A 14,175-nucleotide genomic window follows, 5' to 3' on the forward strand; every position below is an offset into this window, starting at 1 on the left:
CCCTTTGAATCGGACTTGAATCCCTTTTAATCTCGCTCTAGGTTATGCTGGGAAAAGACTTTGCTTCTCTTTTTCTATCACTTGTCTTTCCAGGGTCGTATAAACAAAACAAAAAAAAAAAAAGAAAACTAGTAGCCCGCGGTGACACGTCACAAACCAGCGGAAAACGTGGTGATTCTGCGTAATTCGCAAAGAATTTCAACATGGCAGACGGAGCAGTGCATGAAGATTTCTTGAAGTTCACACTGGTCCATGGTAATGAAAACAAACACCTAATGCAGTTATTCCAGTGGAAAATTCGGTAATGAATCAGCTATAAGCGTTATTGGTTTTTTTTCAGGGTCAAATAAATACCCGGTTGAGTTACAGGCTGATAGCAGCAATGACGGACCCACAGTTGAAGATTTAGCAAACCTTGCAGCTCGACTCACCGATGTACCTAGAGGATCACAGAGGCTCATTTTTAAAGGTGAGTGGCGTTGAAGAGAAGCTGAATTGCGCCCAGTCACTATACGGTGGATTATTCTTGCATATGATCCATCCCAACAAATATTTTTGCTCACGCACGATAATGTCTAAACACATTACGTGACCGAATATTCCCTACACTAAGATCGGAGGATATCCGAGGATATCACTCAATTTTCAAATCTAATGTCCACTATATGCTTACGTTCGTGCCAAATAGAGGGCACTGTTTCGAATAACATAGTGTGAATCAGGTAGTTGAAAGCTATACGGCCCTGCACAATGAGAGCTGAAAGTAACGGACTACTTAGCTCATTTCTTAACTCTTTGACCGTTTTGAGTGACTAACATCTAATTTCTCCTCACAACATCACCCTGAATCAAACATCCAGGTCACAGGAATAAAACAAATAATCACCAACTTAAGAAACTCTGGATTTTTAAACAAATTCTCCTTGTCAGCACCTTCGGAAATGTATAGAGAACAGTATAGAGAATATGCTTACTGATATTATGGTGTCAAGGGTTAAAACTTTATACTATGAAAAATGTTTGAGTTATGTTTCTTTGTTTTAGGGCAGTCATTGACAGATCTCAGTCAATCACTAAAATCTCTGAGAGTGAAGAATGGAAGTAAAGTTATGTTAATCGGCAAAAAGGTCAGTCTAGTTTGGATACTGAAGTAATTTTCATTTGGGTGTCTAAAAAATTAATAATCTGTGATTGCTTTGATGTTGCTGCATTTCGTTGTGAGTTTTTTGTTAAACACTTGTGCCAAATTCAATACAAAATGAAAAGTCATTGTGACTTAGTTACTGTACTGCTTATATGTAAGCTGACAGTTCCAACTCCAAACTAGATCATCAATCCTCAAAACTTTTGAGAATTTAAGAATAGAGAATTCAGACCAGAGGATCTAGGCCTGGGATACTTGAGGAGTGTTGATTTGAAGGATCTTACTCTTCAGCTTCAAGGAAGCAATTTTGTTCTCGCAAATGAAGCAATTTTCCTGTGTCGCAGATAGTTTGCATGTTTTACTCTGAATCCTTACTACCTTCTTGTGATATTATCCTGAACTCTGATTTGCCATTTTAAATACTTAGGGTTTGGTTTTACAACTGACACCCAATTTAAATGCACTCATCTAGCAGGGTTCATATGTATCCTGTAGACCTGGAAAGTTGTGGAATTTTATTTTGTCACTTTCCAGGACTGGAAAGTCCTGGAAAAAGACTACAGGAATGGAAAGTCCTGGAAATTTTCTCAAATCAAGCTATAAAATTTTAAGGATTTACAAAAAAATGTTTTCAGATGGCAAGGAGAATTGATTTACGAATGTTGGGAATGAAAGGGTATGGTGAAATTGAAGCCCTGGAAGAATCAATCTGAGTCCTAGAAACGTCCTTGAAATTTGTTTCTGGAAAAGGGTAGGAACCCTTTATTAGTAGGACACTCTGGGAGAAGTTGATTGCCTTCAGCATACACTGAAAATGATTAATTTTTTTTTCCTTTGTGAAGTTTAATCCTTTAGAAGAAGAGAATATGAAAGCTGTATTAGCTGCTGAAAAGAAGACTGATGACATAGAGAAAAGACTAACTGAGAATGTGGAAGAACTCCAAGGAGTAGAAAAGGTTATATAATTGATTTACTTTTTTAAAAGATGACTTCAATGTGGAATTTGAATAATAATTGGTTAGTTTGCTAGTCAACAAGATTGTCCTTCACACAAGTTGATTGGTCCATACCACTAGTAATCAAAACTATAACAAAATTCTCAAAAGCGATTGGTTATTACCAGCTTGATTTGAGCACTAATAGGACAGTGTATGCGTCATGCTTGTAATTGGGTAGTGTAATAGGACAGTTAAAGGGACGGTGAATATGTCATGCCTGTGTAAGAGGACAGAACACGTCATGTGTGCAGAATGTTGTCTCACATTTCGCCAAGTTAATTGTTGTTTTGTTTTGTTTTTTTTATGAAAATGTACAACTGATGTCTAATTTCTCTCTCAAATTTTGTCGTAGTTTTGATTAAGTGGTAACAGGACTTTGTGTCATCCAATTCTATCTGTAATTGTACATGCAATTAATACATCAGACTCCTGCTTCATGGTTGTCTGATTTTGTTAATCACTCGTATGGTTACAGACCTAAATGGACTCCACTCAGTCCTATCACCATCATTGGTAGCATCTGGTTGCCATAACAAAGAGTGATCATGGGTGTTGCTACTCCCCTAAGTAACACATTCTCTGTAATACAGTTGGAAGAAGGAAAAATAATTACCAGCCAGAGAATATATAAATCTGTATTTACTAAATTCTCCAAGCTGAAATTATGAAAATATTATGGCAAACAATGTGGAGAATTTATCAATAGATCTAAGGAAAAATACAAGCGACACCATTTGGAAATTTTACCAGAGCCTTAGTCTCTAGAGTCTAAAGCATGCTAAGCTTCCACATCTTCAGGTCCACCGGATTAGTCAGGGAATATTTGAAAGTAATAAATAGATGTATCATCATTCAAATATCTTACACATCATGCTTTTCTCTCAACAGGGATTTCTTCAAACTGAACTAGTCAACCAGACCCTGGATAAGCTGACAAGGAAAATACAGGGAATAACTGAGGACTTCATGAAAACTCTTGAGAGTTTGGACTCCTTGGTTAGTAGCCAACAATATAAATCCCAAGCAACTCTATCATTTTAACCCTCAGAAGTGAAGAGCACAGTTGTTGTGGCAATCAGTAACTAATGATGTAAAATCAAAACTTTTAATCCAAAATCCTTCATGAAGGCATGTAGAAAACTTGCACTAAATTATTACAGTGTTCAAATATGTACATGTAAAAATTACAAGCTTCTGATTGGCTGAAAACAAGAGTATTCTCATGTAACATGGGTGCAAAGTTGTAACACGGGTGCAAATTACAAATAGCACCATGTAGGCTTTCAAAATTCCATTTGTCTAGACTTTCAGTGATCTTTTTCCATGTTCATTACTGACAAGAAATACCATGATTTCTCTTGCAATTTTGTGTCATAAGCACAAATTTCTATTTGTCTAGACTTTCAGTGATGTTTTTCCATGTTCATTATTGACAAGAAATAACATGATGTCTCTTGCAATTTTGTGTAATAAGCACTGTCTTGTAAATTTTTCAAAGAGTACAAATTGTACTTGCTCTTCAGACCAGTGCAATTTTTTTGTCTTTGAAAAATTTACTAGTGCTTATTAACACCAAATTGCACCCAAAATCATTTTATTACCTAAACTAATGCAACATTATGTTCAAAATCAAGAAAAAATGACCAATATATGGAACATTTAACTCTGTGGCCTGGTAACACCATTCCACTTGATGCCACCACCAGTTATTCACTAAAACTTAGTTGTCCCTTTGGTGGAACCCAGGTGACAGTGGTACAATACAGCCAGTTTTACTAATTAAAGGTCACTTTCAAAAAACTGACATTGCCCATTTCAGGAAAGGAATAATAAATGTCACTTAACTTATGTCTCATACTTGCTTGCTCTGGTCCTAAGCATGGTTTACCTCTACCATTGACTAGAATGATTAGCATCTAATTTCTCCTTAAACATCACCCTGTATGACACATTGAGGCCATGAGAATAAATATATGTTATTTGCCGGCTGGGAGGTCCGTATGGTGAAAAACTGTGACCGAGGTCTTGAAAATACTGCCCGAGGCCGTAGGCCGAGGGCAGCATTTTCAAGACCGAGGTCACAGTTTTTCACCATACGGACCGACCCTTAGCCGGTAAATAACATATTTATTGTTTTTAAACTTGACGAAATTCTTTCCGAAAGAACCCAAATGATTTATAGACGTAAATACGGCAAGATCTTCCATAAACTGAACAATTTTTGAGTGGGTAAATGGTAGTTAAAATAGAGGTGATGCAAATTTAAGAGAGATGCCTCAGCGAAACATTTTCATTTCCGTAACGATAAAGGTGATTTAAAAGGCTTCCAAAAAAACTTTGAAACATTACTTTTACAAGTATCTGCCACAATCTGACACCTGTCAATTAGAGAGCGCGCAAGAAAAAAAAAAGCGTAGGAACATTTGAAAACAAACAGAACTAGTTTGGCAAGGACTGTCACGACAATGTTTTCTTCAAAATCAGTTAATGATCTAACGGAAAGTATTATTCACTCTCATCGACCATTCATTCATGTACGAAGATTTACCTCTGTTCATTAAGTAAACGGCGAGGAAAGTAATTGTGAGTAAATTCAACTTTTTTATTTTGAAGTTGTGAGAGTTTGCTCGTTTGTTTGCTGTAATGGCGTGTTTAACTCTGATCTTTCCTTCACAAAAACTAAATTCGAACGGCACACTCCAACGAGACACAAGGGAATGTAATGCGGCCTTTTCTCAAAAAAGTCCTTCAATTTCTGTTGTGCAATTTAAGGTACAAATGTCCAAATTGAACGGAATTGGAAAGACTCACCAGGAGCGTATATTTGTTGTAGAACTTAAATTAAAACTTCGCTCGCTCTTTCACTATGAACAAATTGCTCGAGAAAATTCAGATATTAAATGAATGAAAGTTCCATCGTTCAGTTTAACTGTAACCAAATACCTCACGTTTCAACTTTCTGGATACTTTTTGTGAACGATTAAAATTAATTGCAGACGGTTTTTAGGCCGCTTGTCAACCAACGTAATGACACTATTGTTTATACAAATTCATTCTGAAACCAATATTTTTTTGTCAACCAAAGTGATTTGATAGTGAGAAAAGAGAGGATTCATAAGTTATTTATCGGCTTGAGGTAGTGACCGACGTGTTTGCTTAAAAATACTGCCCAGCCGGAAAACGAGGTGTATTTATGAAAAATGACAACGAAAGTTGGGATGTACTCGGCGACTCACGAAAGCGTTACCGTGGCCCGTGGGCAGAGATAGGAAAATACTGACCGGGTAGAGAACCAATCAGATTGCAAGATTCGTTACCGTGCCCTCTAAAAAAACAATAATAGAAATGATCACCCTGACTAAAGAAGCTCTCTGTAGTTCGTGGTACTTTTTTTAATTCTCTCAACCTTACTGTTTGATTCAGGGGTGATATTGTAAGGAGAAGTGAAATGTTAATCACCCTCAGAGCTTAAAGGGTTAATTTTGCTTTTTACTCTACCCATGTGACACCAGAGGCACTCTGAAGGGAAGACTATTCAGGGATTAAAGTATTGTTCACTGATAAACTTTTTTCATGTAACATCAGGTAGAATGTGAAGTTTATATGAAATAATTCATATTTTGTACTGCGGTTGTAGATGAAAGTGAAATGTGATCATCGCAGTAAATTTTCCAATTTAAGCAATTGGAAAGAAGAAGCCTGAAAAAAATCAGGGCTTCAACGGGATTCTGAGTTCTGCCCTGATTTTTTTCAGGCTTCTTCTTTCCAATTGCTTAAATTGGAAAATTTACTGCGATGATCACATTTCACTTTCATCTACAACCGCAGTAAAAAATATGAATTATTTCATATAAACTTCACATGATTTCACTGCACGGGAAGATATGAACTCAATAAATTGACCTCGCTCCCAATGTGTGGCTTCATAGCTCAGTTGGTAGAGCATCGCACTGGTATCGCGGAGGTCACGGGTTCGAATCCCGTTGAAGCCCTGATTTTTTTCAGGCTTCTTCTTTCCAATTGCTTAAATTGGAAAATTTACTGCGATGATCACATTTCACTTTCATCAGATAGAGCAGTTATGCCATGAACAGAAATGACAAATCATTTTTAACCTCTTGAAATGATGAATTGGGATAAATTATCCACCCATTTGAAGTGTTCCACTATCAATGAACTCATCTGTGTGTAGCTTTTGAAGCTTTCTGAGATTTGAATTTTACTTTTGCTGTTTAAATCAGCTCATAGATTCCAGCCTGCAACAAGCCAAGGCAAAAAAGAAATCTCTTGTTCAACGAATTCAGGTAAGTCTGAAAATAACTTCAGTATAACATAACATTTGATAGCAATTTTTTCCACTTTTGAGGTCACAAATTTGAGTTATTGCTTGCAATGCAATATGTAATATTGTATAATGCAATTTATCATACACTGAATTTACTATGAACAATTTGATTGGTCAGGATCATTCAATTAATATTCAGTAGTATGTGAAGCAGACAGGTATTGCATTTATTATGGCAAGTTCAAACTCTGCCCAGTTGCCAATTAAGGGTGGATTCCTTTACCTTTATAATGTTCTCTTTCAGGTGTTATTGGACAAGAGTGATGGAATATCAAGCAGGATAGAATCTCTTAAGAAGAATTCTTAGACAGAAAATAGGAGAAATAATTTTAGTTTGTGTCATTCTCATGGTCAGTGAAAATGAGAGAAGGAGACTGTGTGCGAAGAACAGCATGGGCTGTGGCAGTTTCCCTGACAACCCCAACAGCTGTTTGTAGCTTACCAGTTTCTTACTCACCTTCACTACCAAAGGGCCTGTCACAGAAATTATTTAATAAGATAGTAAATATTTCTAAGATTGTCTGTATTTATACCATTATTATCATCAAGAGAAATGCATTTCTATCATCTGTTTGTACAAGTAGATAAAGGGGGTGAGTTTCTAAAGAAACTGTGGTGCTACATCTGTGGAAGAGTAAAACAGGGTAATTTAGTATTATAAAGAGTTTCAAAGCTGATGTTTTGTAGTATTAGCCCTTTGTCTGAGTGATTGGCAAAGGGCTATGCTTTAACAAAGGGCTGCTGCTCAAAATGTCAGCTTTTAAACTCTTTACGTAGGCCTGTTTGTATAAGCAATCCACTTTGTTTGTAAATATGCTTAGGAAAAGAAAACTGTACAGGAACAAATATAGAGGGCTTCAAAATCCTCTTGTCTCTGCTTATTATGAGTAATCAGTGTTCACTGGTTTGAAGGTTGGGCATTTATTAAATCTTTTTACCCCGCAAATATTGATCCACAGTAGGAGGGTATGTGGAAACCCCCTCTTTTATCTCTCTTGTGTGATAACTAACAAAACAAGTTTCCATTAAGATTCCACAGCCTCAAGTGTAGACAAATTCCACAAATGATCACATATTGCTCCTGCACCTCACAAGAGAGATGAGCATTTTTTTTTTTGCAGTGACTTGCATCAGTCTTAAATTCCTCCTTTTTTTATTTTGGCATCTTACATCAGTGTTTAACCTTCTTCTTATGTTTCCACTCCCTTTTTCTTTCCATTCGGTTTCCTTTTGCATTTTTCCAGACTTTCTTTAATAAAGTACTTCACATGAAATTCCATCTCTCATTGTATGGGAATCCCATCAGATCTGCTGAAAGGGCCCCTTATGGGACCTTACCGGGATCTTGGCAGGATTCCCATCAACGGAGAATTGAATATCATATGAGGTAGATTAATTATATGTTACCATGCCAGGATCCAGTACCTGATCACTAGTGCTGTTGTTAGTCTTCCCCTTATGTAACAATCTCTTGTAGATTCTAGCTGACAACAGTTTGCAAAAATTTACCTTCTACATCCTAACATCAGTATGTGTTTTCTCAATAATGTTCTCTATGCATTTTCTAAGGTGCTGAGAAGGAGAATTTGTTTAATAATCAAAAACTTCTTAAGTTGGTGATCATTTCCTCCATTCTTGCAGCCTTAATGTTTGATTAAGGTTACAGGGTTAATTTGTGTCTGATTAGTTAATATTTGATTAATTTTACAAGGTTAATGTTTGATCAAAATTTGATTAAGGCTGCAGGGTTGATAAAGAACTGATAGAATGATACAATACAATACAATAATAGAATGATCAGGGAAAAGTGTTAAAGAAATCAACTTCCTGTGATTGTTGCTTTTTCCTTTCTAAGCAATTGACAAATCTCAAGGAAAAGATGTGACGAAACCTACTTTTACCCTACAGTTGTTCATCAAAACAAGTTCATCATGCTATCTGTTAATCTTGCATGGGTTTGGAAAGTTGTAAACTGTATGATAGATTGACAAACTAGGTAATTTTAGACAAAACTAGGAAAACATCTAAGATCTAATTTTTAATTACGTAGTCTTTTTTTTTTTTCAATACGCTGAGTAAGTGAAGTGATCCTAAACACTGCACATAACAGGAAATCGTAGATGTAAGGGAAGGTGTGCATAAGCAGTGTGGGTAGCCTGTGCAAAGAAAACCTTGTTACCGTGCACCCCTGGAAACGAAAACAAAAACATGGCGGACGTGTCAACAGTGTCTTTTTCAGGAAGTTCTGCAGAAACTATCGAGAAGGCAAAGGCTTTCTGGAAGTGTATAGACCCTCCTCCGGAACAGAAGTCTACATTAGCCGTCAGTGGAATAAACTACCGCCTAAAAACAGCTCCTCAAGTTGGAGACGGTTCGTTAAAACACTGTTTTAAAACATCAGTCTGGAATTAAACAGCTTACCTCTCGTAAAAGATCTTGTATTACGCTCAATTGCAAATTGGCGGCCCTGCCGCTTTCTAGAAGCACGGGAAATAAACGCTTGCAATCGAGACGATGGCATTCATCTGCCAAGCGAGTATTTGACAAAAGTGCTGAAGGATAAGGCCTAATTAACTAAACAACTGTTAATAGTGTATTTTGATCGTCCGGGTGAGTGTAGTCCTGAGTCTGAGAAGGACTGTTGTCAGTAATGGTCACTGACGTTTCGACAACCTGAGCGGAAGTCATAATCAGGGTCAAGTGAAAGGTTGCTGTCAGTCGAATGATCTTCATCCGAAACTGTATAACTACACTTACCCGGACGATCAAACTACACTATTACATGTTACCCGCGAGTTCAAACCATTTACTGTAAACAACTGTTGGTACTATACAAATATCCTGCATTTCTGATCTTTTCTCATCTTTTTAGAACGGTCTCACCTGTGCAACGATTTTTTACAGTTGTTAGTTTGTATTGTATTCGTGCTTTTCTCAATCAACTACTGAAAATGTATCGTTACGGCAGCTTTTTACGCACATTCACTGGGTTACTTTGAATGCTTTTTGGGATACTTCTGTTAGTTTTTCGTTGATGTTTTGTTCTATTACACTTTATTCACTTAACCCTTTAACTCCTAAGATCTGGTTGTTAATTCTCTCCTGTTCCCTGTAAATTAGTCATGAGAATTTGGTGTTGGATCAAGATATCTTCTACCTGATAAGTTTGAGTATTCTCATAACCTGTTTGCTGGATGATGTATGGAAATTATAGGGGGAAGTTACGTGCTGATCACTTCTTGGAAGTGGGTTCAACTTCAACCTAATGTTAGGTTATGGAAATTTGAATTGATCCCTTTGCAGGCAAGAGATTAGTTGGTATCTATCAGACACACACAACTACACTTGAAATGGAAAATGATCCAAGTAAGTGAATTTCAGCTTAACTCATAACTTCTTTTGTCAGTTGAGGATCTAAATTCTCAGACTTAAATTAAAAAAAAAAACCTTCTCTTGAACTTTCTAAGTTGAATAAGTTAATCATCATGTCTTTAGGACTCACAACATATTTGGAGGATGCTCAGAAAAGGAAAGAACAGGAACAAGCCGACTATGTGCAAAAAATAGTGAGATGATTTTTGCAATTGTGGTAGTATTTTACAGCTTAGATAGATAATTTTGTTGACAAATACTATAACTTCCACAATTTACCTTAAACTGTTGGGTGTGTTAGATCTGTGTGGCCTGCTACTTGTTGTGTTGTTTCCTGTGTTTTTTTGGAAAGTTGAAATCTTGATGATTTATCTTCATTGTTTTGGGCCCTGGCTGCTTGGTTTACAGCTGTTTTGTATTGGTGATGACATGATTCCAAGTGCAAATTTGATATTAATAAGCACAAGTAAATTTTTCAAAGACAACAAAATTGCACAATCTCATAGAGCCAGTGCAATTTGCAGTCCTTAAAATATTTAAAAGACTTAAGTGTACCAAAATGTAAGGAAAATTACATTTATTTACTACTTATTAATGATATAATTTGCACTCATGTTACAACTTTGTACTTGTGTTACATCAGAATGCACTAGTTTTAAGCCAATCAGAAGCACATAATTTTTTCATGTACATTATTATCTCAAAAATTGTATTTGTATGTAAATGGCAGTACAGGTGTTGGAATACACATGTCAGATGTAGTTTGTGAATCAAAGATGTATGTTGATGACACTCGAATATAGAGCAAAAGTGACTTAAGTTTTTGTCTGGTTCATCTTCACTCTGGGTGCATCTATGAGGAATAGTTTCCCCCTTGCTGGTACTCCTCATTACTCTTGCCGATTGCCTAATGCTCTCTGTCTACTCCCCTCGCCCCCATATGCTGACCTTTACACACCTTGGCACCTTGCTTGGGTAGCCCATGTCATGTTATAAAGTCCCAGACTTGAGTTTTGCTCTGTCTTGATCTAGATATAGATAATTAATTCACTAATAACAAACATGAAAAAATTACACGCATTTTTCATGTAACACAAGTGCAAAGTTGTAACATGAATGAAAAGTTGTAACACAAGTGCAAAGTACAAATAGCACATGGGCGCTGCCAAAATTTCATCCATCTTCACTTTCTGTGATGCATTTTTCATGTAAATTATTAACAAGTAACAATGATATGGTATAGTAAGCACTAGTAAACACTTTTCTAGTAAATATTTCAAAGACTATGAATTGTACTTGCCTTATGGATGTGTGCAATTCTATTGTCTTTGAAAAATTTACTCATGCTTAGTAACACCAAATTGCATTCAAAATCATGATTTTACCAATACAAATAGTCCAGTTTGGTCAGATAAGATCCTTAGGTGTGGCAATATCAGGATTATAGCTAACCACAGGCTAACCAGGTTGTATTGCAGTCATGTAATTGCCTAATACGTTTATGTTGTATTATAGACAAACATCCCATGGTAACAGTATGAAAGTTAGCTAGTAGATTTAGCAGGTCATGTCTAAACTGATTTTAATTTTGAAGTGTCTTTGCATCTTGCAGACTTCATTTAGAGAAGAAGCTCAACAAACGCTGGCCAAAAGAAAGGTGGAGAGATTAAAGGTGAGGTGACCCTTTTTGCCATTGGATGTGCAAAGCAAATAGCATCTAATTTCTTCTTACAATATCACCCTGAATCACAAATCAAGGCCAAGAGAAAAGAGGAAAAGAAGCTTCTGATTGTTAAGCAAATTCTCCTTGTCAGCACCTTAAGAAATTTTTAGAGAAGAGTATGGAGAATATTAAAATTGATGTTAGGGTGTAATGAGTTTAAGATGGAGGACTGATTGAGAATCCGTGAACTCCCAAGATCTTGTTAGTAATTCTCCTTACTGTCTGCCATACAGTTCTTGTGATGTTAGTTTGGAGAATTTGGTATTGGATCAATCCATAATCCCCTAATTGGTATTTTTCTTTATTCTCATCACTTGTCTGCTTGATATTGATATTTGAAAGAGGAATTCTGTCTTAGTCACTCATGGGAGCAGATTACTTGGGGAGGACTTTTGTGGGGATGCCAGCTAAGTTTGTACCAGATGAATTGCAGAATAGCTCAGTAATCAGAATTGCAACCTTGAGAGGTTGACCTGACCATAAAAAGATGCAATGTTATGATCTCTTCCTTCCCACCTGAACTCCCTTTAGTGAGAAGGCAAATGAGGGGGGGGGGGGTGGGGTGGGTGCAAGGAAAGAATAGAAGGCAAAAGTGTGGGGTGGGTGCAAGGAAAGAATAGAGACCCATTCGTAGCTGGAACCAGGCTGAAATTTCAAAATATTATGATTTTGAGCATCAATCATGATTCAAGAAATTAAAGAAGGGAGCTGGTTGCAATTCAATGCTATATTACCTGAAACACAGACCTTTGGTTTTCTCATGGAAATGAAAAGCAATTTTTGAAGCTTAATTAAAAATTTTTAGGCTTTAATTGTGGAAGCAGAGGGTGCAGTGGTGAGAGTGCTTCCCTCCCACCCCTCCCACCACTGTGAACTGGGTTCAAATCCTGGACCTGGTGTCACATGTTGATTGAGTTTGTTATTAGCTCTCATCCTTGCTCCAAGGGGTTTTCTGTGGGTCCTCCAGTTTTCCTCCCTCAGCAAAAAACCAACATTCTAAATTCCAACTCAACCTGACAAAAGTGGACAGGAAGAGCCACCCCACGGATTGTCCACTGCTAATATCCAGTTATTTTTTTTTTGAGTGTGTGTGTGTGTACTGCCATCCATGCAGGCTTTGTCATGTTTGGGACCAGTCACTATTTATATTTTCTAGGGAGGGGGTGGGAGGATTTTTGTTGTATCACACTGAAATTAACCTTGTGCCTCCCCCTTCAAAGCTTTGAAGTATTTTAATGATCCCCTCCATTGGCAGGCAATTTTCTGTAGCCCCCCCCTTTGTACCTTGTTAGTAATGACTGTTTCTCCCCCCTGTTACCCTGAAAACCATGTGATCCCCCCTTCATTCTTTCTCTCTACACCCCCTCCCCGTGATAAATAATGATAGATGCTTTACTTTTAATTTCCCCCTGAGCAGAAAGAAGCAATCTCACATCGTCAGCCCAAAGAATATGTCTTCAACATCTCGTAAGTGGGAAACTCTCTTTGTTTTTTCCTGTTTTTTTTTTCTTTTTTACTGTGTAGTCTTGATGCCATTTCTTTCAAATTTTGGTATATATTTATAGAGAGTCCAGTGAAGAAGATGACGAAGCCGTGGAAGCCATGGCAGAAATTGATAAGTTTGAGGATAGTCTTAAACAGAAGGAAATTATAAAACCAGAGTAGAAATTAAATTTCTAAAAGTTATGCTTATTTCTTGTAAAAGGAAAAATCTTGCCTCTGTACATGACTGTAAGAAATGTAAATAAAGTGTTATTTCCATTGTAGAGTGTTGGTTTAAAATTCTACATTAATTGAAGAGAGAGCTTTAGTCCATAACGTTCATCTTCTCTATTGCAAGGAGCTGTTGCTTATATTAGTTCACAGTCCCTTTAAAAATGGACGTCCACTGAATTTTGGCTTGAAAAATAGGTTTCCTTCAAACTCTGCCACGATATTAAGCTAAGTCCAAAATTCACTTTTTGTATACATCGCTCAGTATTTTGTTTCGGAATTAAAATCATCTTGTTAGAAGCCCATTTTGGTGGTCGCATTACCCTTAAATTAGAAAAAACTGCCGAGATGTTCCTTTCACAATATTTTCTTCTTGAAATTAATTCTGAAATTGCTCGTTATTACTTTTATCATGAGACACACACATTTCCCTGTGATCGTCAACTTGTTACTTATTGGAGATATCTGGCAACTTTGCGATAGCTTTCGAGCGTGGGATTATTGTAATTTAGGCTTCATTTGCGGCCACATCTTTCCCACCATAGTTAAGGCGTGGTTTGGTGCGTCTTTCCAGTTGTGCGTGGCACACTGGCGGAGAGATTACTATGTGTGCAGCGCGGTAGAATCCAATGCAACTGAACGAGGAAAACCGTGGACCACAACGCATTTAAATGCATTAAAACGAACAGCGTAAATTTCCAAAGGGAGAGTTTCAAACACGAAAATGGCAGAGCCGACATCTCATATGCGCAAGAGCGCGAGGAAACCACAAATTTATCAGCATTCAGATAACTTTATATGTTCACCATCTCAGCCAGCTGAGGTTTCCTTTTTCTGAGATTGTAGAAACTAGGATGAGAATACCACTTCTAACATATTG

General features: G+C 37.0%; 2 protein-coding genes and 1 long non-coding RNA gene across 6 annotated transcripts in view; 2 read left to right on the forward strand and 1 right to left on the reverse strand.

The window, feature by feature from the left end:
• Nucleotides 1-93: 93 nt before the first annotated feature.
• On the forward strand, nucleotides 94-7,368 carry LOC113677727 (BAG family molecular chaperone regulator 1). The gene is made up of 7 exons (XM_089210209.1): nucleotides 94-255; nucleotides 341-469; nucleotides 1,045-1,127; nucleotides 1,987-2,100; nucleotides 3,031-3,138; nucleotides 6,384-6,446; nucleotides 6,732-7,368. The coding sequence occupies exons 1-7, from the start codon at nucleotides 204-206 to the stop codon at nucleotides 6,792-6,794; spliced, it is 612 nt and encodes a 203-aa protein (XP_089066335.1). The 5' UTR covers nucleotides 94-203; the 3' UTR covers nucleotides 6,795-7,368.
• Nucleotides 7,369-8,360: 992 nt separating this feature from the next.
• LOC113677728 (uncharacterized) overlaps nucleotides 8,361-14,175 on the forward strand; it is a 49,197-nt gene continuing 43,382 nt past the window's right edge. The window contains exons 1-6 of one of the 4 annotated variants that reach the window (XM_089210210.1): nucleotides 8,661-8,858; nucleotides 9,791-9,853; nucleotides 9,983-10,053; nucleotides 11,472-11,531; nucleotides 13,000-13,049; nucleotides 13,148-13,348. In XM_089210210.1, coding sequence (XP_089066336.1) covers nucleotides 8,696-8,858; nucleotides 9,791-9,853; nucleotides 9,983-10,053; nucleotides 11,472-11,531; nucleotides 13,000-13,049; nucleotides 13,148-13,247 — 507 coding nt within the window. In that variant the 5' untranslated portion in view covers nucleotides 8,661-8,695 and the 3' untranslated portion in view covers nucleotides 13,248-13,348. Of the gene's footprint in view, nucleotides 8,859-9,790; nucleotides 9,854-9,982; nucleotides 10,054-11,471; nucleotides 11,532-11,924; nucleotides 12,087-12,999; nucleotides 13,050-13,147; nucleotides 13,349-14,175 lie in introns of those variants that run through there. The other 3 variants (XM_089210212.1, XM_089210211.1, XM_089210213.1) reach the window with 3 other exon arrangements.
• The window catches only part of LOC149043458 (uncharacterized), a 44,391-nt gene continuing 42,431 nt past the window's right edge, over nucleotides 12,216-14,175 (reverse strand). The window contains exon 2 of the long non-coding RNA XR_016187881.1: nucleotides 12,216-12,316. This is a non-coding gene — a long non-coding RNA (uncharacterized LOC149043458). The remainder of the gene's footprint in view (nucleotides 12,317-14,175) is intronic.

This window comes from Pocillopora damicornis, chromosome 6, assembly GCF_964200805.1.
Source record: "Pocillopora damicornis chromosome 6, jaPocDami1.2, whole genome shotgun sequence".
In the NCBI taxonomy this organism is placed as follows: domain Eukaryota; kingdom Metazoa; phylum Cnidaria; class Anthozoa; order Scleractinia; family Pocilloporidae; genus Pocillopora; species Pocillopora damicornis.

Excerpts from the sequence above, each read along its gene's own strand:
- LOC113677727 (XM_089210209.1), top strand. The coding sequence starts at position 204 with ATGGCAGACGGAGCAGTGCATGAAGATTTCTTGAAGTTCACACTGGTC. Across the intron at positions 2,101-3,030 it reads AACTCCAAGGAGTAGAAAAG|GGATTTCTTCAAACTGAACT; the intron begins GTTATATAATTG and ends TTCTCTCAACAG. Across the intron at positions 3,139-6,383 it reads TTGAGAGTTTGGACTCCTTG|CTCATAGATTCCAGCCTGCA; the intron begins GTTAGTAGCCAA and ends TGTTTAAATCAG.